General features: G+C 38.2%; 1 protein-coding gene across 8 annotated transcripts in view; it reads right to left on the bottom strand.

Moving 5' to 3' along the window:
- Nucleotides 1–23,145, bottom strand: part of ERC2 (ELKS/RAB6-interacting/CAST family member 2) — a 1,141,350-nt gene that overhangs the window by 677,790 nt on the left and 440,415 nt on the right. For all 8 annotated transcript variants that reach the window (XM_060203088.1, XM_060203089.1, XM_060203094.1 and 5 more), the window contains one exon: nt 10,343–10,498. In XM_060203088.1, the coding sequence (XP_060059071.1) occupies nt 10,343–10,498 (156 nt within the window). The remainder of the gene's footprint in view (nt 1–10,342; nt 10,499–23,145) is intronic.

The raw sequence follows: 23,145 nt of genomic DNA, 5'->3' as shown, positions 1-23,145 counted from the left end.
AAAGCAGTTAAACCTATATTCATGATAGTAAGTAATAGGTAAGTATTATTGCCAATTTAACATTATTTTATTGCCAATATCTGTGCTGTTAGTCTTTTACATGTTGCCAGTCTGACAGAACAGGTGGGGAATCTCCAGAGACAAACACTACCTATTTGTTTCTACTTATACACATAGGCTATTCCTCAAAATTAGAATATTATTAACCTTCCTCTTGAAATAGACTGGGCTGTAATTTGCTATAGCTAGCTGAATGCAGCAAATGCCAGTATACCTATTCCCAATCCTAGCCTATAGGAAGACTGCCCACCACCATGTTGGAAATCCAATCAGTGCTGTGCTTTCATCCAAACCAGTCTGATATAATCTACGGAGAAAAACAGGTTTCTTCAAAATAGTTACTTCATTTTTTTATGTTGAATGTTTGCCTTGGTTTTTTTTTTTTTTCCTTCAGGGTTATTGCTGGGCTCAGTGCCTGCACCATGAATCCACCGCTCCTGGAGGCCATTTTTTTCCCCCTTTTGTTGCCCTTGTTGTTGTAGCCTCATTGTGGTTATTATTATTGCCATTGTTGATGTCGTTCGTTGTTGGATAGGACACAGAGAAATGGAGAGAGGAGGGGAAGACAGACAGGGAGAGAAAGATAGACACCTGCAGACCTGCTCCACTGCCTGTGAAGCGACTCCCCTGCAGGTGGGGAGCCGGGGGCTAGGACCGGGATCCTTACGCGGTCCCTGCGCTTTGCGCCACATGTGCCTTGGTTTTTAATAAAGACTCTAAGGTTTCAGAAAGTTCCCTTTTAATACATTGTCCAGAGCTATGTCTCAAATTATTAACAAGTAGTGAATACTATCAAATGTTTTTATGCATCTCATGACTTATCATTTTCTACCCTTTATTATATTACTGTGTGAAAAAAATCCATGAATGGATTTTTTAAATCTTAATCTCACCTTGTCTTGTTACTCTATCTCCTCCTCTTCATCTCTCACTCTTAATGTAAAGATTAATAATGAAAAGAAAAAAAGAGTCCAGTAGGAACAGAGGAGTCATGGAGCCTCATCAACAACTCTGGTGAAAAGAAAAGGAAGAGAGCCTCCTTTTTCCATTTAATCCTTTGGGCCCCCTTGTCAAAGATTAGATGTCCATAGGTGTGGGGATTTATTTCTGGGCTTTCAATTCTGTTCCACTGGTCTGTGTGCCTATTTTTGTTCCAGTACCATGCTGTTTTGATGATGATGGCTATATAATATAGTTTAAGGTCTGGGAGTGTGATGCCTCCATTTCTGTTTCTTTTCCTCAAGATGGTTTTGGCAATTCTAGGTGTTTTCAGGTTCCAGATAAATGATTGTAGTGTTTGTTCTATTCTCTTAAAGAAGCTTGGTGGAACTTTGATGGGTATTGCATTAAATTTGTATATGACTCTGGGGAGAATATTCATTTTGATGATATTTATTCTTCCAATCCATGAGCCTGGGATATCTTTCCATTTCTTGGTATCAGTTTCTATTTCCTTGAGTAGTGACTCATAGTTTTCAGCATACAAGTCTTTCACTTCTTTGGTCAACTTTATTCCTATAGAGCCCCTACTTCCCCCAGTCCTGGAACCCTTGGATAGGGCCCACTTTCCCGTATGCCTCTCCCAATCCATATAAAATAATATTGCATCCGCCGATCACAACCTAACCAACGCAACGATTGCCACCTCAACATGCTTCACTTCAGACTGTGTCCAGAGACTTCACATGTGGAATGACAACCTTTCAGCTTCATTACTCGGGTGAGACCTTTCCTTTCATAGTATACTCTAATTTCATCTCAGGTGGTTCACTTTCTAACAAAGTCCCAAAACCTAGATATACACCAGTTTCTGTGAGAGAGAGCATATTTTCACACGTATTTATAAACTACTGCAAAATATATACCTGAAAGCAGAAGTACACTAGAGTTTGCAGTGAGTACCTCCCTAACACTTCCTCTCCACTATTCCAAGCTTTGGGTCCATGATTGCTCAACAATTTGTTTGGCTTTGTATGTTAACTCTCTTTTTCAGTCACCAGGTTCCAGATGCCACCAGGATGCTGGCCAGGCTTCCCTGGATTGAAGACCCCACCAATGTGTCCTGGAGCTCAGCTTCCCCAGAGACACACCCTACTAGGGAAAGAGAGAGGCAGACTGGGAGTATGGACTGACCAGTCAACGCCCATGTTCAGCGGGGAAGCAATTACAGAAGCCAGACCTTCTACCTTCTGCAACCCACAATGACCCTGAGTCCATGCTCCCAGAGGGATGGAGAATGGGAAAGCTATTAGGTGAGGGGGTGGGATATGGAGATTGGGTGGTGGGAATTGTGTAGAGTTGTACCCCTCCTACCCTATGGTTTTGTTAATTAATCCTTTCTTAAATAAAAAAAAGAAAAGGAAAAAAAAGAAAGAAAAATAAAAACCTTCGTACATATTCGAATTCCTTTTTATTCTCTACCTTTTATCCTAAATCTTATAGAACGCTTTCTGTTGGCCTGGACAACTAGGGCTCTTTATGAATGGACTCAGAGTGTAGCATATAACTGGCTTCTTTTACATCATACAATGTTACAAGATCCATTCATACTGTAGGATGTATCAGTGTTTTACTGATTTTTTCATTACTGTTTAAAACCCCACTATTTTAATACAGCTGTGTGTAGTTTAAAGATGTGACACTGTGTTGATAATTTCCATAACTGATTCTTTTTATTGTAAAGGCAGCACCTGAGCTAAGCTTGCTGCTTAACTAAACACATTAAATGCATCCATAGCAAAGAGATCTAAACTCAAACACATGCGGAGCTAGGGTCAACACATGAGCCACCTTCTACCCTAATGCTGCCACTGAGGCTTTCTGTTTAGCAAACCTGGTTAATTTAGAAAACTGGTCTGCTGATTTGACTTGTCTAGCCTTTCTTCTTCTTTTATATATCTCTCCATGTTTTAAATTATCAGTCCTGTGATTTGAATATCCCAATACAGAGTAAGTCAGTAAAAACCTAAGCCCTCTACCCTCTGCGCCAATAAAAGTCGATAATTTTCCCTGAAGCCCCCTAACCTGGATAGGAGGAGAGCAGGGGTTGCAGGTATACTTTCAATTAACTTGTGCACTAAAACTGTCTGAAAGCCTAGTTTTAGTTGGTGGGCGCTTCTCAACTCTAGCCTATAGTGGTACTGGGGATAGAACCTGGGATCTTGAAGCCTCAGGTATGAAAGCCATTTTGTATAACCAGTATGCCACTTACCCAGTCCAAGAAGACTGATTTGTTTATATACTTATTTATGTATGTATGTATGAATGAAAGAGCAAGAACCAGAGGATCACTCTGGCATACGGCAATGTCAAGAATTGAATTCAAGACCTCATGCCTGAAAGTTCACCAGTTTATCCACGCAGCCACCTCCATGGTAGTTATAAAGCTCAAATGAAGATTAATAAAGTTATAGGGCCCTAGGAATACTCCTAAAATAGACTTCCTAGACTTTTTCCACCCTCTTCTGTTATTCTTATCTGCTCTGTTCCTATTTTACAAAATATTTTATCCTGCTTTATATCTTACCAACTTTCAGCCACCATGGTACAAACGCTACTATGATTCCATCTTGACTTCCCTGGGCAGATAACTTCATCAACGTGTCCCAGAACTGCACCGCTCTAGAGCCCCACCCCTGAATGAAGAAGTCAGTTCCAGAGCACTGAAATTAAGCATGTGTAAGGCCTCAGCTCCTCCAAAAAAAGAAGAAAAAACTTGCAATTCTACACAACCAAATATAATGTTCACTGTAGGGAAAAAAAAAAAAACACCTTGATACATATTAGCTTCTACAAATACCAGAGTAAAAAGTCTACTGTGGGTGGATCTTCCTGTGAGCTGGAGGAGGCCTCAGCCTGTCAGAGTCAGTATTATAAGACAGGAAAAATCCTTGGTTTCCTGAGAAAAGTTTACTGTAGGAGTGGGATTGAGAAAAGAACTACAATGAAATTATCTTGATCAATGACACAGTATTTACTAGGAAGGAAGGCTATGGTAGGCCCTGCATACACCCATTTTATTCAGTAGAAAAATATAATGATAAAATGATTTTAGTCTATAAATATTAAATAGGAAGTTATTTTAAATAGCTTTTAGTTTTGCAGTGCCATGAAGCAATTTTTTAAAATTTTTTATTGTCTATATTTATTGGATAGAGACAGCCAGAAATCAAGAGGGAAGCGGGTAATATAGAGGGAGAGAGACAGAGAGACACCTGCAGTACTGCTGTACCACTCGCAAAGCTTTCTCCCTGCAGGTGGGGACAGGGGGTTTGAACACGGGTCCTTGCACATTATAACATGTGCACTCAGCCAGGTACGCTAGCACCTGGCCCCAAAGCAAATTTTAAATAAACAATTTATGCAGACAATAACAGAATAAAGACTATTCTAAGGGGAATATAGCTATAGGGAAAAAATCATATTCTTCCATAAAATATGCCTTTTACTTCTTTTATAACCATGGACTCAATAAAAATGGAAAGTGATACTATCGAGCATGCATGAGAGCTGAGGCTGGGAAAGGTCTGTGTCTGTGATGGAAGAAAAGCCAATAGCAATGACATCACAAGCTTCATATGAAGTCCATGTGGACATCAGGCACACTTCATCTCGTCTGAAAGCTCTTCCACCACTTACGTCCGTGACACAACCAACACCCTAAAAAACTCTCTGCCAAGGGAAACAGCTTCTTTTTCACTACAGGTCCAGCTCTCATGTCTAGAAAGTGATATGCTTATTATCATGCAGCTTGGGTTACAAGGTTTGTGATCCGTCCGAGGTTAATAAGAAAATGTGTTACAAATTCAGAATAAAGGGGGAGATCTAAGACAGCAGAGTGGCGTCTTTGGCAAACTCTGAAAACAGAGGGAATGACTAATATAGAAGCACTGGGATCGGTAGATGAGAGATGTGTTAGACTAAGAACAAAGTCTCACAAAGAACAGGGAATGTCATCATTTTTTCCTGCCAGAAAAACAATTATATATAAGGTACATTCCATTCTTAAAAGCTTAACAGAGCTCCTGAAGGTAGCACATGCCTTCCTAGGCCTTTCAGAGTCTGCTTTCATAATCTGATTCCTCTAAGCCTCTGAGCTGAAGTTTCAGACATGGGAGAATTACAGAGTTGAGGATGCAATTCAAAAATCTCCCTTCACAAGAACAATGTGTATGTGCCAAAGAGCTTGCAAGATTCAAAGATTTCCTCTCTGGGTAGTGATGTCTGATATCCCTGTCTTAGCGCAAGCTGTGAGATACTTATCTCTGCTGCTACATTTTTGTGATTTACCTTCCATGTTTCCAGAAATGTTCTGTCATGATTTTTCTATGACATCACATTTATAAAAGCAATTTAGATCATCACTGCTACTTGATTTAATCACAAAGCTTTCAAGAAGCACTACCAGCCCCAGCCATCTGCTCAACATCACAAGACCTGTACATGCCCCTTCATGTGGCTATTTAAAAAATATTTCCTCCAGGAGTCGGGCAGTAGTGCAGCGGGTTAAGCGCACGTGGCGCAAAGCCCAAGGACCAGAATAAGGATCCTGGTTCGAGCCCCCGGCTCTCCACCTGCAGGGGAGTCGCTTCACAGGCGGTGAAGCAGGTCTGTAGGTGTCTATCTTTCTCTCCCCCTCTGTCTTCCCCTCCTCTCTCCATTTCTCTCTGTCCTGTACAACAACAATGACAGCAATAATAATAACTAGGACAATAAAACAACAAAAGGGAATAAATAAATATTTTTTACAAAATATTTCCTCCAACCTTGGTTTATTAACCTGAACAATTAACTCGGGCAGCACCCCTTTCCCACATCACGTTCACTACATTATTTCTGGAAAAATTTCACTGAAGCATCTACAGTTATCTTCTTCAAGATATCATTATATCTAAAAATGAGTTTGTGTGTGAAAATTATTACCGCTGCCTATATAATCTATTTGTGCCCAATGGTTACATATTGAGATTAAGATAGATCCAAGGCCATGTCTTTTAGTGGAGAGAAACAAAATGCTAAGTCAATTTTATCACCACTAGGACATAGCCAAATAATCTCCCAAAAGAAAAAAATAAAGGAGAATATAAATTTCAGTGTTAATTAGGTTGGACTTTCAAAAACCATTATATATATTTAAGATACAGTACACTTACATTGAATAATGATTACAACACCTTTTTAGTTGCCTATTAAGGACAGAAGTGGAGAGAAAAGAATGTTTGTAATGCTTGTTTTTTTTCATTTTAGGAATCAATTTAAGTCTCTATTTTCCTCCTAATCTATCATTTCTGATTGCCAATTTGATTATTTAAGCAACTAAGCAAAGATACCAAATCTATACCTAAACATGTTATATTGCACCAGTCAGAAATAAACTCTTCTCCCATTACATCTCTGTAAAAAAAGCCCTTTTATACACTGATGAACATAAAATATGTAGTACATATGTCATATACTACATGTTTATCTGAGTATGTTTCCTAACATTTTCAACTAAGTGACCAGGAATGGGAAATACATTGAACAAGCACAAATATACTGGACATATCTGATATCTAGTAGCTAATTCATTGCCATGTGCTAAAAACAATGGTTAGTAGGTCTTTGGGAACATATGGAACTCTGGTAGTGGAAACTGTGTGCAATTGTACCCCTCTTATCCTATGGTCTTGCCGTATTTTTTATTTTATAAATATATAACAAAAACCCATTATTTGAACTTTATCTTCACAAATCCTCATAGAGAAAGAGACTCCAGGAGAGTCCAGTGATAGCCCAGAGGGTTAAGCACAGAATGTGTCCTGGAACCCCACCTCCCCAGAGTCCCGCCTCACTAGGGAAAGAGAGAGACAGGCTGGTGGCATGGATCCACCTGTCAACACCCATGTTCAGCAGGGAAGCAATTATGGAAGACAGACCTTCCACCTTCTACACCCCATAACGATCCTGGGTCCATGCTCCCAGAGGGTTAAAGAATAGGAAAGCTATCAGGGGAAGGAATGGGATACAGAGTTCTGGTGGTGGGAATTGTGTGGAATTATACTACTCTTATCTTATGGTCTTCTCAGTGTTTCCATTTTATAAATGAAAAATTGAAAAAAAAAAAAAAGGAAAGAAAGAGAGGGAGAAAGAAAATATGAAAATATTCTTACTGGTACTATTAAATCATGTTTATAATTATTAAGTAAATGTATAATTCATTTAATAATTATCATTAAGGGATATTGACATGATAGCATAAGAACTTGTTTCTATTTGAATTTCTAATAAATCTAATTTTCTTTATTTTATTACATTAAATATAGCATTGATTATTACTATTATGCACTTGGTGCTATTTCATTACAGCCAGCTTCAGTATGTACACCTGTATGTACAATATGTATATTTGATCAGACTATAACAGTAATGCTGGTAACCATTAACTACTTTTTATCTAAACACTATAACTGCATTACTTTATATGATCCTTTGAGTAATTTTCAAATATTTGTGGAATTGGCCCCATTTTATAAAAGAAGGAAGTATGGCTGGGCAACTTACTTCCTGAGATCATGTAGCTAACAAATGAAGACAAGAAATTGTCTAGGGTCTGCTTAGTTTTCAGTCCATGTTCTTTTCCCGTTACACCATAACTCTCCTCAGACACCCTTCTGACCTGGCCATTTTTGGAACATTTAAAAGTAATCAGCCATTAAAAGTTCAAGCTAACTCAGGAATTGATGGCCTCCCCGATAACTGTGGGCCAATAAAGGTCCAAACTTGCCTGCTGAAGACCATATAAATGTTTTATTCACCTGGAAAGAGTCCATGGTAAAAGACAGAGTTTACAAATCCATGATGGTTTGTTTCAGTTGTAGAAATATTTTGAACAACCTCCCCCATCAATGATGACAGGGTGAAGAGGAAAAGCTTAAACCAAAATAACTCCCCCATGCCCTTGGAAGAAAACCTTCATGACTTCACTCCTATCTATGCCTCTGTTCTTCATTCCCAGAGTGTTCTGGTTATTGGTTACAGCCAACCTACTCCTTTGCTTGCTGTACCTCAGCTCCTCTCTGACAGAGAGCAACTGCAAAATAGAAACCAGAAAAGAGAACTAAGCAGGAAAACTCATTCTGCACATTTTGTGACAGCCCCAGAAAGGAAGGGGTTACATTACAATCCAGTGGACATTCTCCTTCTCATATCTCTGCTCGATCTAATTTTTTAGTTATAATCTCAATGTCTACTTACAGATGGAAAGTTGGCAGAAGTAAGTGCAGTTTTTGTTTTTTCTCCCTGGAGAAGTACACATATGAACACATACATACATGGTAAAGCATATGCTATATATTACTATTTCCTCTCTGTAATTTGCAAATTATCTGCAATAAGTATGCATGTTTTTCACAACTGATAAAAATAATAACCATCAGTGGAATATTTTTTCTCTCCTCTTCTACTGCTTTCTCACAGAATTACTGCTTAATTCTGCTGTAATTTTAAGAGAGTAATGGGCAAAAACTAGAATTAAAACAGATATTTAGGAATAAGGAGTAAGAAAATAATAATTGGTATGGTAATTATTTTCAGCAAAATGAGTTAAAGAAATAAAGAAAATAGGGGGTCGGGAGGTAGCGCAGTGGGTTAAGCACACTTGGTGCAAAGCGAAAGGACCTGCTCAAGGATCCCAGTTCAAGCCCCCCGGTACCCCACCTGCAAGGGAGTCGCTTCACAAGTGGTGAAGCAGGTCTGCAGGTGTCTCTCTTTCTCTCCTCCTCTCTGTCTTCCCCTTCTCTCTCGATTTCTCTCTGTCCTATGGAACAACAATGACACTAACAACAACAATAATAATAACCACAAGAGGGATATAACAAGGACAACAAAAGGAGAAGAAAAAAAAAGCCTCCAGGAGCAGTGGATTCGTGATGCAGGCACCTAGCCCCAGCAATAACCCTGGAGGCAAAAAAAGAAAAAGAAAAAAGAAAGAAAGAAAAAAAAATATTTTCAAAATCTCAAAAGACTTACCTGTGGCTATTCACAAATGTAGTTATATATATGTAAAAATAACAACTATTCAGATGTTCAGTTTATTTATGGTTCAAGCTTTAGTTTGGAAAAATTACAAGCTAATTTCTTTAAAACTTTAAAAATTAATATAAATTAATAGAACAGACTACTATAATATTTTACAAGTATTCTAAAACAATAGATGATAACAATAAAATAGATGATAATAGTAATAACAAGAACACTATCAACCACAATGCCAGTCACTTTGCTAAATGTCTTTAAATGTTTATAATCCATAATCTCTTAGAATCCTAAAAGTAGTCTAGTGATGACACTTTACTTTAGATTATATCTCAGATGAAGAAGCTGGACATAGGAGAAGCTGAATAATGTGAGCAAATAGCAGCACTGATATGTATACATTGGTGTTGATTAAAGCAATCAATATCAGATTGAAGACATTAGCTTGCTTTTTTCCTGAGTGTTGCTCATCTCTAGCTTATGATGGAACTGGGGATTGAAGCTGCGATTTTTAGAGGCTCAGGCATGAAAATTTTTGCATAACCATTACACTATCTCCCTAGTCCCAATGATATTATTATTGTTGTTGTTGTTGTTGTTACTATTACTATTTGCCTCCAGAGTTATCTCTGGGGCTCAGTGCCAGCACTATAAATCCACTGCTACTGGAGGCCATTTTTTCATTTTTATTGGATAGGACAGAGAAACTGAGAGGGGAGAGCCTAGAAGCAGGATACCTGCACAGGTCCTTGTACTTTGTATTATGTGCTCTTAACCCAGTGAGCCACTTCCCGGCCCCCCAAATATTAAATTTTAAACACTGTGCTAAATCCAAAATGTCTTAATAGTAGGGCCAAAGAGTTATCTTCTTCAATAACTTGTATAGAACTTGCGTTCATGAGGTCCCAAGTTCAACACCTGAAACTCTTTTTTTTTGATAGAAACTTTTAAAAGTAACAAAACTAAAAAAAAAATCAGAAATTTTAGAAGACAAAGGAGGTTTATAAATATAACACCTAAGACAGAAGGGCTACATATGAGCTCATTGAAAAATCCTGAATTCCTCAGTCACAGAAATTTTACCAAAAGTTTCTCCTGGTTTCCTTTTGGAATTTATGTTTCTAAAATGAAATTTCTGCGTAATTTTTATTTCCACATATTTCATATCGCATAAAGCAGATTACATGAGTATTTGAGGAAGGTACTATGTAAACCGTAGCTTTCCAGTTAGAGCAAGAGTATAAAAGTTTTTAACTCTGGACCATACCTTGGTTTTCATGAACTTGGAGTGACTTTTGTAAACCTCTATTTGTTTGATCTCTTCTTCGCGGTCCTCAGTGTTCAGCACACCATTGGCTTTTAACATCTGGATCTCATCCTCAAGATCCCTTATGTTTCGCTCCAATGAAGCGATTTTTGTGTCCTGTTGGAAAAAAATGAAACAAAAAGAAGAGAAACTGAAAGAACAAGAAATGATGAAAATTCTGTTTTAGTATCATCAAAACAGCATTTCTATTAAGTTTGGTAGTGACACTTTAACTATTGTGAGGCATAGCCCTGAGTTCAGAATAATAAACTTTTCACTTCTGAGGAACATTTGTGAAATGAGTTTTGAAGCTCACAATAAAGACCACGTGCCAATACAATGCACAGTTACCTACATATGTTTGCCTGATATCAGGGAATCAAATTACTAAAGCAGCAGTGATAAAATTTTTAAAAAACACCATTTAAGTGGGAAAAAAATCTGTCATTTTAGGTATAGTTTACTAGTGTATACTTTTTAGTCTACTTGTAAGCATAAGAGCCATTTGTTCATGTGGGTATTCTGTAACTGGTTTTATAAGGTATGCTTGGAATTTGACTCTGAGAGAGAAGGAAATTAAAATTTGCTAATGGGGAAAAGAGTCTTCATCTAGAAGATACTCAGTAGTGAAACTAAATAACTGAATTTTAATCTGTATGACTGTTACACTAAATGTTGAAATTTTGTAGTAACGATATAATATTGGTCTGTCGGAAAAAACATGACACATTTTTGCATAGAAGAATACATCACGACTTCCAACAGCCCAAAACTTCATATCATGATTTATCTTGCAAGCAGTCAGTTCCTACTGTAACAAAAGATATTCCTAACTTGTTGGGTGATTCTAACCTATGGACATATACAGTCAACAATCTAGAAATAGGATACTCAAATATGGGGTCCATTGAGAAAGATACAGAGATTGTTTGTAAAGGAACTGTCAAGACTTCACACACAAGATAGAGCAAGTAAGAAATATTGTATTGGTAAGTAGAGAAAAACTCATAAGTAGAGGAACAGAACATTTCTCCAGTCTCAGTTACTAGACTCAAATCAATGTTTGGAATGTCTTCAAGTTTGATTTCATGTTTTCTCACTATCACCACTATATTTCTAGGTTACTGTATAAACTCAAGTAACTTATTTAAACTTATGCTACATTTAAATTGAATATAAATAAAAAGCAAGTCATCTACTCATTTTTATCAATTTGTGTTCTAGAATCTAAAAGACTGAAAACTTCCAGAACTGAAGACAACAAGTGAACTATTTTAGATATAACTAAACCATGTAGAAATGCATTGCAAATATTTCTAACATATTCTAACTCTGAAGCTACCTTCTATTTTGGTTTCTTATATTATAAGCATGATAGTATGCCCCATGCAGCAAAACTTAACATTGCCATCATCAGTAAATAGGAGGAAAATCAGGAACAGCCAACACCTCTTTACTGAGTTCCACTATATGCCAATATGAGTGTTCTAAGTGTTAGAGACACTTTTTATTTTGGGGGAGAGAAAGCTCAATAAAATGAAATAATGAAACAATAATAAAATTTTCAAGATTATTATGTGATGTTATATTCTATTATTTCATATTCCTTTAAACATTCTGCAGTTATCAAAGTGGGCTGGCAAAATAGCTAACTTGGATAGTGTGTTATTCGGCCATGTGCAGTCCCCACCACACAGAAGAATCTCAATCTCTCTCTTCTCTCTCTTCTCTCTCTTCTTTCTCTTCTTTCTCTTCTCTCTCTTCTCTTCTCTTCTCTTTCTCTCTCTCTCTCACTCTCTCTCTCTCTCTCCCCCAGTCTGGCTCCTTTTATCTGAAAAAGTTAGACTGAAGTAATGAAGTCATGGATCTGAACCCCCCCCCAAAAAAAAGATACTTTAAATGCATAGAAAATAAAGAAAAATTCTGCCACCCATTGTTAATAGTTTTATGTATAGTCTTCCATTGGTTTTCTATTTTTGATGAAATTTCTGAAAATCATACACACTTTCAGTTTAACTGAGGCAAATATGATGTGCCTCCAACATGTGAATGTTTAATTCTATTGGTGATTTGGGTTTGGGCTAGTAATCAAGGCTACATGAGGGTGATAAAGATGGAGACTTCATGATATGATTCATGCCTTTATAATAAAATATCTTGTTTACTCTCTATTTTTTTTTAATTTCTTTATTGGGGAATTAATGTTTTACATTTGGCAGTAAATAGTTTGTACATGCATAACATTTCTCAGTTTTCCATACAGCAATACAACCCCCACTAGGTCCTTCTTGGACCTGTATTCTCCCCCCACACACACACCCCAGAGTCTTTTACTTTGGTGCAATATGCCAATTCCAGTAAGGTTACTCTCTATTTTTCATGTGAGAACAAAGCAAGAGCTTGGCCATCCGCCTACCATGAAAGAGAACTCAACAGAATTCTACCATGATCTGCAACCTCTAGCTTCCAACACTGTCAGAAAATAAATTTCTGAATTTTAAACTACCTTGCTTGTGACATCTCACTGTAACATCCCAAGAGAAATTCAGGTAATTGTCCTTAGTGGCCCCTTTGAGCTTTAAGCTAGGAGAACTCTGTTGATACACAGGAGAGCAATTTATTAAAAAGGCTGCAGAACTCCTCAATGTTCTTAAGAGTCTTCTTAGACATGTGTTATTTTACATAAACATATTTTCTGGTTATAAAAGAATGATATTAATTATAGAAAATTTAGTGTGCAAGGACCCAAGTTCAAGGCCCTGGTCCCCACCTGCAGGAAGGAAGCTTCACAAGTGGTGAAGCACTGTGAAGCAGAAAACACAAAGCAGAACTTGGAATAGAACCAAACTTACCCATCCAAAAATATTTGTGTACACCTATGTTCATAGCAGCACAATTTGTAATAGCCAAAGCCTGGAAGCAACGCAGGTATCCAACAACAGATGAGTAGCTGAGTGGTAAGTTGTGGTCAATATATACAATGGAATACTATTCTGGTATTAAAAATGGTGATTTCACCTTCTTTTTTTTTTTTTTTTTTTTTGATTTCACCTTCTTTACCCTATCTTGGATGGAGTTTGAAGAAATCATGTTAAGTGAGATAAGTAAAAAACAAAAGGATGAATATGGGATGATCTCACTCATGGAAAGAAGATGAAAAAATAAGATCAGAAGGGGAAACACAAAGCAGAACTTGGACTGGAGCTGGTTTACTGTACCAAAAGAAAAGACTCTGGGGTGGGGGGAGGGTTCAGGTTCTGGAACATGATGGCAGAGGAGGACCTAGTGGGAGTGAATTGTTGTGTGGAAAACAGGGAAATGTTATGCATGTACAGACAGTTGTGTTTTGCTGTCAACTGTAAACCATTAATCCCCCAATAAGAAATTTTTAAAAATTTAAAAAGAAATATCGTAAGTTGGTTAGTATAGACAGTTTCCTAACATAAAAAAATCTTTCCCTACACATATGAATGATGGTCTCACCAAATGGTAAATTAAATTTTGAAAAGAATATTTTTAACTTTCACTATTTTTCTTAACTTAACCAACACTTTCCTTTTTGCTCACAAGCTTCTCTCTATTAGTCAGAGATGTAAAAAAAAACACCTAAAGAAAAGCAAAACAAAACAAAAAATTAAAAGCAGCAGGTGATAATTAATGGCTATTGTGGAAGTCAATTTAATAAAGATATATGTCTATTCTTCTTATATTTTTGCTTTTACATAAAAATCCACTTCAAGTGAAAGAGAACCCATACTTGCTATCATGAGCATAGATAAAAGAAATCAAAATAGGGAAGTCAGGCGGTAGCACAGCAGATAAGTGCATGTGGCGCAAAACACAAGGACCAGTGTAAGGAACCCAGTTCGAGCCCCCAGCTCCCCACCTGTAAGGGAATCACTTCACAGGCGGTAAAGCAGGTCTGCAGGTGTCTATCTTTCTCTCCCCGTCTCTGTCTTACCCTCCTCTCTCCATTTCTCTCTGTCCTATCTAACAACGACGACAACAATAAAACAACAAGGGCAACAAAAGGGGATAAATAAATAAATATTAAAAAAAGAAATCAAAATAAAATCTGAATGTGAAGAGAAAAATAAAAAAATACATAGATCTGTTATAGAGTTTATAGGTTGTTCCCAAGAATATAGTCGTAACACTGAACCAGAGAAACACATGAAGAAATACAAGCATAAAAATCAATTTAGGAAGCTTGGGATCCATGATTGCTCAACAAATTGTTTGGCTTCATATGTTAACTCTCTTTTCAATCACCAGGTTCCAGATGCCACCAGGATGCTGGCTAGGCTTCCCTGGATTGAAGACCCCACCAATGTGTCCTGGAACTCAGCTTCCCCAGAGTCACACCCTACTAGGGAAAGAGAGAGGCAGACTGGGGGTATGGACCGACCGGTCAACGCCCATGTTCAGCGGGGAAGCAATTACAGAAGCCAGACCTTCTACCTTCTGCAACCCTCAATGACCCTGGGTCCATGCTCCCAGAGGGATAGAGAATGGGAAAGCTACCATGGGAGGGGGTGGGTTATGGGGATTGGGTGTTGAGAATTGTGTGGAGTTGTACCCCTTCTACCTTATGCTTTTGTTCACTAATCCTTTCTTAAATAAAAAATTAAAAAAAAAAATCAATTTAGGAAGAAGAAATTGTATCTTTTTGCTTTAAAAAAAAAAAAGCTGAAGACAGGGTCTACGATATAGTTTCCTTAGTAGGGTGTGAATCTTAACCATGTGAAAGGTCTTAAGATTGAACTTCTGCACCACACGACCACATGGGAGCACCACAACATCAAAGGAAGCTCCACAGACAGTGAAGCACTGTTACAGTCTCTCATTTCCTTTTTCTATCTATGTACATCTTTTCTATCTGAATTTTTTAAATGAAAAAATATCACACAGGTGTAAGGCACCTGTATAAAAAATAAATATATAGGGGGTCGGGCGGTGGCGCAGTGGGTTAAGCGCACGTGGCGCAAAGCGCATGAACCATAAGGATCCCGGCTCGAGCCCCCGGCTCCCCACCTGCAGGGGAGTCGCTTCATAGGTGGTGATGCAAGTCTGCAGGTGTCTATCTTTCTCTCCCCTTCTCTGTCTTCCCCTCCTCTCTCCATTTCTCTCTGTCCTATCCAACAACAAAGCAACGTCAACAATGGCAATAATAACCGCAACGAGGCTGCAACAACTAGGGCAACAAAAAGGGGGGAAAATGGCCTCCAGGAGCGGTGGATTCATGGTGCAGGCACCGAGCCCAGCAATAACCCTGGAGGAGATAAATATATATATATATATATATATATATATGTATATGTATATATATAAATATTTTGTTAGCGCTAAAAGTAGATAACTAAAACAATACATTTCAGGACGATGAAAGGAAACTGTTTCTGATATAGTTCATGCAGTATCTGGATGTTGTCTTCAATAATAGATATAAATGCACATGTTCATAAACTCACTGCACTGACACACAATAGGAAGAAAAAACCAAGTGAAACAAAATATTGTAACATCTCTCAAAGTGAAGTTTTAGAAGAAAAATTATTTAATCCCAACTGCCAGTTTTCTTCATTTAAACATCTTTGTTCATACATATACAAATAGATAGTATATGTGCATGTATAACATCTTCATGTGAAACTGAGTTTTTAGTTATCTACGGGTTTGCTAGTATGTCTCTAGATTTTGCTTCACAGAAAAAAAGGCAGCTCTTAAAACAGGAGGCTATAGATTTTCCTTAGAGACAGGGAAAGTGAAATACAAAATAGAGCAGCTTTTCCCAAAGTCTATGGTATCTAAATGCTTTTTGAAAGGAGGAGTGTGAAACCAAATACATTTCAGAAATGTCTTTCAGGGATTCTAATGCACATCTGCATCGATGGCTCTGGGAAGTAAAAACACTTATTTAATTTTATTATTCTTCCACAAAATTCTAATATATATACACTAGGGCTTTATTTTGACATTAAGTTTACAGTCAGTTATTAAAGTGAGCAACCAAAACAATGATTTGGATTTTTCAAGGGAAAAGTTGCTGTGATCACCTCCTTTTAGTTGGAGGTTTAAGTAGCCAGGGCATCATGTTGACTTCTGCTCCTCAAAAGCAGTTTACTAGGAGTCGGGCAGTAGTGCAGCAGGTAAAACGCAGGTGGTGCAAAGCACAAAAGACCAGTGTAAGGTAAGGATCCCGGTTCAAGCCCCTGGTTCTCCACCTGCAGGGGAGTTGATTCACAAGGGGTGAAGCAAGTTTGCAGGTGTATATCTTTCTCTCCCCCTCTCTGTTTTCCCCTCCTCTCTCCATTTCTCTCTGTCCTATCCAACAACAGTAATAACTACAACAATAAAACAACAAGGGCAACAAAAGGGAATAAAGAAATATTTAAAAAAATAACAAAAATAAGCAGTTTACTAGTAGTCTGATCTAAAGCCAGAGAAGTGAAACAACATATTCTTGGAATGTGCTACCTCTGCTATCAGGTGACATTTTTCAAATACTACTGAAACAGAACAAACATGGAATACAATATTTTGGTTACAAACTATGAAAATGGAGTGGAGATGTTTTGGGGAAAAAAGCTAAAATGTGTTTGATACTTTACCCACTCACTAACACTTATCTTTTAAATCATTTATTTTCACATAGTAATAAATAATTCTTATTTTTAAAATGTTACATATAAATAGTTGTAGATTCCTAAGTTTTATACCCAAGACTATTTTATATCTGTCACCGAAAAGATGCAAAATAAGTATCTGAAATGAAACAAAACACTAGAAATGAGCCCCACAAGCCATTTGCCCAATGGCTGGCCGGCACCTTGCCAATAGTTAAATCATCCTTGAAGATTAGCACTCACCCATGAATGCAGAGCTACAGCACTGAAGATGAAAATCAGATGAAAAGATTTAAATCAGCTTATTTCTGGGGCCAGGTATTGGTGTACCCGATAGAGTACATACATTACCATACACAAGGACCTGGTTTTGAGCCCAGCTTCCCATCTGCATGAAGGAAGCTTCACAATGTTGAAGCAGGTCTGCAGGTCAGTTGGTCAGTCAGTCAGTCTGTCTGTCTGTCCCAGACCCCTATCACATTTTCTGTCCTACCAAATAAAATAAAAGGAAAAAAACACATATAATAACAGGGACATATAATCAGGTGGTAGTGCAGTGGGTTAAATGCAGGTGGCGCAAAGCACAAGGAATGGCTCAAGGATCCCGGTTCGAGCCCCTGGCTCCCCACCTACAGGGGAGTCACTTCACAAGCAGTGAAGCAGGTCTGCAGATGTCTATCTTTCTCTCCCCTTCTCTCTCTATTTCTCTCTGTCCTATTCAACAATGACGACATCAACAATAATAACTAAACAATAAAACAACAAGGGCAACAAAAGGGAATAAATAAATATTTTTAAAAAGCATATAATAACAATAATGAAGGAAAAAATGGTCACCAGTAGAGGTGGATTCATAGTGCTGGCACCAAGCCTCAGACATCTCTGGTGGCAATAACAAGTAATAATAATAAATAGTAATAATAATAAATATGCTTCTTTCTATTTTGCCTTTTTAAAAATGATGTATGATGAGGGCAGTGGTGCAACTGGTTAAGTGTGCATGTTCCGGTGTGCAAGGACCCAGGTTCTAGACCTCAGTCTCCACCTGCAGGGTAAGAACATCATCAGTGATGAAGCAATCTGCTGCAGCGCTCTCTCTCTCTCTCTCTTTCTCTCTCTCCCCTTTCTCTCTCAATTTCTCTCTGTCTCTATCCAATAAATAAATAAATAATATTTTAAAAGCATCTTGTTTAAATAAATAATCTCTGAATTTTTCTAGGACATGGATGCTATCAATGAAAACAGACAAAGTTACTTCTTGCACTTACTCAACAAATATATACTGGACACCTGTTATGTACTATTAATTTATCCAGTGTATGATACAATATATAGATCTCAATACGAGTCATAATCAGGGGGAAGGGAGGTCAGGCAGTGGTGCACCCAGTTAAGTGCACACATTACCATGAGCAAGGACCTGAGTTTAAGTCCCAGGTTTTCACCTCCTGCTCACTTCATTAGTTGTGAAGCAGGTCTGCAGTTGCCTCTCCTCCTCTCTTCTTCTCTAATCCCCCTCACCTCTAAACTTATCTCTGTCCTATCAAACAAAGAGACTGCTTCTTGCATTGGATTCATAGTGCAGGAACCAAGCCCAAGTGATAAGTCTCATAAGAGAAAAGAAAAAGGGAGGGGAAGGGGAGGGGAGGGGGAAGGGAGGAAGAGGAGAGAAGGGAAGGGAAGGGAAGGGAAGGGAAGGGAAGGGAAGGGAAGGGAAGGGAAGGGAAGGGAAGGGAAGGGAAGGGAAGGGAAGGGAAGGGAAGGGAAGGGAAGGGAAGGGAAGCTGGGAACACCATGGATGGCACAGGAGGAGTTCCATGGATGATGGGCTATAGTATATATTTTGTCTGTGTATCTCTCTCTCTCTCTCAAATAAAAAAAAAAAGCAAAAAAAAAAAAAAATTACCAGGGAGTCAGGTGGTAGCGCAGTGGGTTAAGCACAAGCAGTGCAAAGCACAAGGACCAGCTAAAGAATTCTGGTTGATCCCCCGCTCCCCACCTGCAGGGGAGTCCTTCACAAGTGGTGAAGCAGGTCTGTAGGTGTCTGTCTTTCTCTGTGCCTCTCTGTCTTCCCCTCCTCTCTCCATTTCTCTCTTATCCAACAACAATAACTACAACAACAAAACAACAAGGGCAACAAAAGGGAATAAATAAATAAATAAATAAATAAATAAATAAATAAAATCTTCAAAAAATTACCCAAGGCAGTAGGGTTACTTGTGCATAAGGACCTGGCACAGCTCAAAAAATAAAATAATCAGGGGCCAGAGTGGGGCCAGAGTGATGCAATAGGTTAAGTGCACATGGTGCAAAGCTCAAGGACCTGAGTTAGGATCCAGGTCCCAGCCCCTAGCTCTCTACCTTTGGGGGGGGGGGGGTCACTTCAAGGCAGTGAAGCAGGTCTGCAGGTGTCTATCTTTCTCTCCCCCCCTTTTCTTCCCCTCCTCTCTCTACTTCTCTGTCCTATCTAACAACAACAGCAATGACAACAATAACAATAATCAAAACAACAAGGGCAACAAAATTGAGGGAAGTGGCCTCCAGGAGCAGTGGATTTGTAATGCAGGCCCAAGCCCCAGCAATAACCCTGGAGGCAATTATTTAATTAATTAGTTAAAAATAAAATAATTATAACTACTCATGGATGTCTTTCCTCTGTAACAAGAAGTATAATCTAGATCATTGTTACTCCAAATATAGTTCACCACAGACAAGTATCATCAACTGTCAACATCACCTGAGAGTGTTTTTTACAAATGCATAATCTCAGACCCCTACTGAGAACTGTGGAACCTCAATTTGCATATTCACAATACTCAAACTCAGGTGACCTGGATTTTCTAAATGACTGAGAGTAGCTAGCATATACAAGGGATAAAATAGATCAATACAGAAGAGATCAGGGCAACTGTACTGTGCAAGGATAGTTAGAAAAATAAGAACCAGCTCTCAAAGTTATACTGCATAAGTATACAGTAACCCTGGGAATAAACTGAGTTATACTAGCCAGTCATTATTCTTCTTGCATTTGTCAAATATCTTGTGCTACTTAAGCAGCAAGAAAGAAACTTCAAGTCCTCTCTAGAAACTGTGAACACTGCAAAGGTGAGTAGGAGGACCATCAAAAAGGCAATATCATTTAGTCACAAAAAGTAATGATTATGTTATTGCTGAGTGTCACAATGTGTTTTCCTTTTAAATACAGTAAGAATTACTGGTTTCATTTTATTATCAGGCCAAGAAAGAAAATACAAGCAGTTGGGAGTCGGGCGGTAGCACAGTGGGTTAAGTGCACATGGCGTGAAGCGCAAGGACTTGAGTAAGGATCCCGGTTCAAGCCCCTGGCTCCCCACCTGCCCCCGGGGGTGGGGAACTTCACAAGTGGTGAAGCAAGTAACTATCTTTCTCTTTCCCTCTCTGTCTTCCCCTCCTCCCTCCATTTCTCTCTGTCCTATCCAACAACAATATCAATAGCAACAGCAATAATAACTATAACAATTAACAACAAGGGCATCAAAAGGGAATGAATAAATAAATAAATATTTACAAAAAAAGAAAATACAAGCAGTTTTCACAGAGTATGGAACTCACCATGATCACATATTGGTCTATGGCCACTGATCAACAAACTTAGGGCCAATTTGGGTTAAAGAAGAAGATGTGATTTAATGTTCAGGAAACATCCCTACATAATTATATTACACTTTATTTGGAGTAAAATTCTAGACTATTATTACTGCATACCACAGAGTCTCTTGAGGGCTTACTTTAAAAGTCATCCAGTTGGAGACACATACATAACTGAGCTGCCCTTGGTCCCAGGCTCTCTGAGTAATGCTGTGCATTGGAAGGATTTACTGTGTGGTATTAACTGCGGCTATGTGAGCACAAGTTAAGCACTCCAGAAAGAAGTGGACTTGGACCTAAGACATGTTAGGAGGAAAACAAAAAATCAAAATGCTGTCCTCTTGGGCCTTATCAAACTACTCAAAGAATGACTACAAAGAGTAGAAGATGACAGGAGATAGGTTGCTTCACTGTTGTTTGTTATGAGACTATTTTTTTTATGTATCTGTTTTTTCAAATGGTATCTAACTCTTTATAGCAAAAATGTACAAGTACAGAATCATGTTGGAGTGGGTGATTTTTATTGCTGAGGCTCCATACCTTCATGACTCCTCTGCTCCTAGTAAGATCTCTCTCTCTCTCTCTCTCTCTCTCAAGATAGAGGGTGAGAGTGAGAGAAAGAGAGAAAGAGAGAGCAAAGTACCATGACATAATTGTGAAAATTCCCCCTCTGCATTGTGCTTCCACATGATAGCCACAGGTTGGAACACAGGTCCTCATGCATGGCAAAGTATGCATTTTACTGGGTGAGATATCTCTCTGCCATGGAATAGGTCAAGTTTTAAGCAATTACTAGGGCAGGCAAAACAGCTCATCTGGCTAGTGTATCTGCTTGTGTGTGTGCAGCCCACATTTCAACCTGATACCTGCCACAATGGAGAAAACTTAAGTGCTGTGTATTTTCTTTCTGTCTGTCTCTCTGTCACTGTCTCACTTTCTTTTTTTTAAATGTATGATTATTTTTATATATATATTTATTTATTTACTCTTTTTATTGTTGCTGTAGTTATTATTGCTGTTGTTATTGATGTCGTCGTTGTTAGATAGGAGAGAAATGGAGAGAGGAGGGGAAGACAGAGAGGGGGAGATAAAGATAGACACCTGCAGACCTGCTTCACTGCTTGTTAAATCAACTCCCCTGCAGGTGGAGAGCCTGGAGTTCAAACCGGGATCCTTCAACCAGTCCTTGCACTTCGCGTCATGTACACTTCGCATCATGTGCACTTATCCCACTGCGCTAACGCTTTCTCTGATAAAGACTCCCACTGTCTCACTTTCTATTTGAAAATGTCAGCCTGTAGTGGTGAAGCCCCAGAGATTAATGAATTATTTAATTAATGAGTAAATAAAGTAATTCATGTGCTTTGATGTTTGTTTTCATGCTTTCATTTACCTACAGTTTCTCATAATGCCATGGGAATGTGTTATATGTCCTATTGTCCTGTCTCCGTACACATTAATAATTACCCACAAGTAGAAGATGTGTCTTTAGTGGGCTTTTCTAGATGCCTTTTTGACCTTTGAGGTATTAATATCAATGTATGAATTTGTTATTGTCAGTAATCTCAAGTCTTAACAAAAAGTGTTAAATGTAAAATACTCTAGCTAGCCCTTAGAGAGTCACAAACCTGGATCCAAATCCTGATTCAGGTTTTCACAACTTTACTGTTTCTCTGGTAAAAGACCATACTCAAGAGCATATTAAGAAAATTAAAGGTGCCTGTGACACATACCAGTGCCAGTCTTTGGCCAGTTTCATCAGAATAATCCCAGGAGAAATTAAAAATTATCAATTACTAAGTTTCAGCCAAGGTATCCCTTTCAGAAGTGTGGCAAACCAAAAATTCCTCAAAATATTTCTTCTGTATACCTAGGTTTTCTTCCAGCTCATATTAAAACACACAAATGTTTGCATTATTTAAATATGCATAAAGGAATAACACAGGACAGAAACAACATTTATGTATTTTAATATTAAAAAACATCCAAAGCAAACTACACATAGATAACCAGGGAACCCAGTAAATGTGAGAAGACATTTGCACATCACATATCAGACAAGCAACTGATATCAAGTATCTATACGGAATCTGCAAAGGAATCGAAAATACCCACCCAAAAGTGGGTCAAAGGACTAGAGGCCCTTAGACACATAAAGGACATGAGTTCACTTATCATTAGAGAAATGCAAATTAAAACTACACGAAGATTCCATTTCACTTGTGAGAGAATAGTTTACATCAGCAAATCAGGAAATGACAGGTGTTGGAGTGGTTGTGGAGAAAAGAGAGCTCTGTTGCACTGCTAATGGGAATGTAAACTGGCACAGTCCCTCTGGAACACTGTATGGACAAGCCTTAGACAAGTAAAAATGGAAGTACTTTATGATCTAACAATGCCACTCTTAAGCATTTATCCAGTGGACACTCAAGCACTAATTCAAAGGGACATATGCACCCCTATGTTCATAGCTACATTATTCACAATAGCCAAAGAGTGGAAGCATCCTAA

This window comes from Erinaceus europaeus, chromosome 12 (assembly GCF_950295315.1).
Source record: "Erinaceus europaeus chromosome 12, mEriEur2.1, whole genome shotgun sequence".
NCBI lineage: Eukaryota > Metazoa > Chordata > Mammalia > Eulipotyphla > Erinaceidae > Erinaceus > Erinaceus europaeus.
Note: the sequence above shows the minus strand (reverse complement) of the source record. Positions and strands in the feature narration are given on the sequence as shown.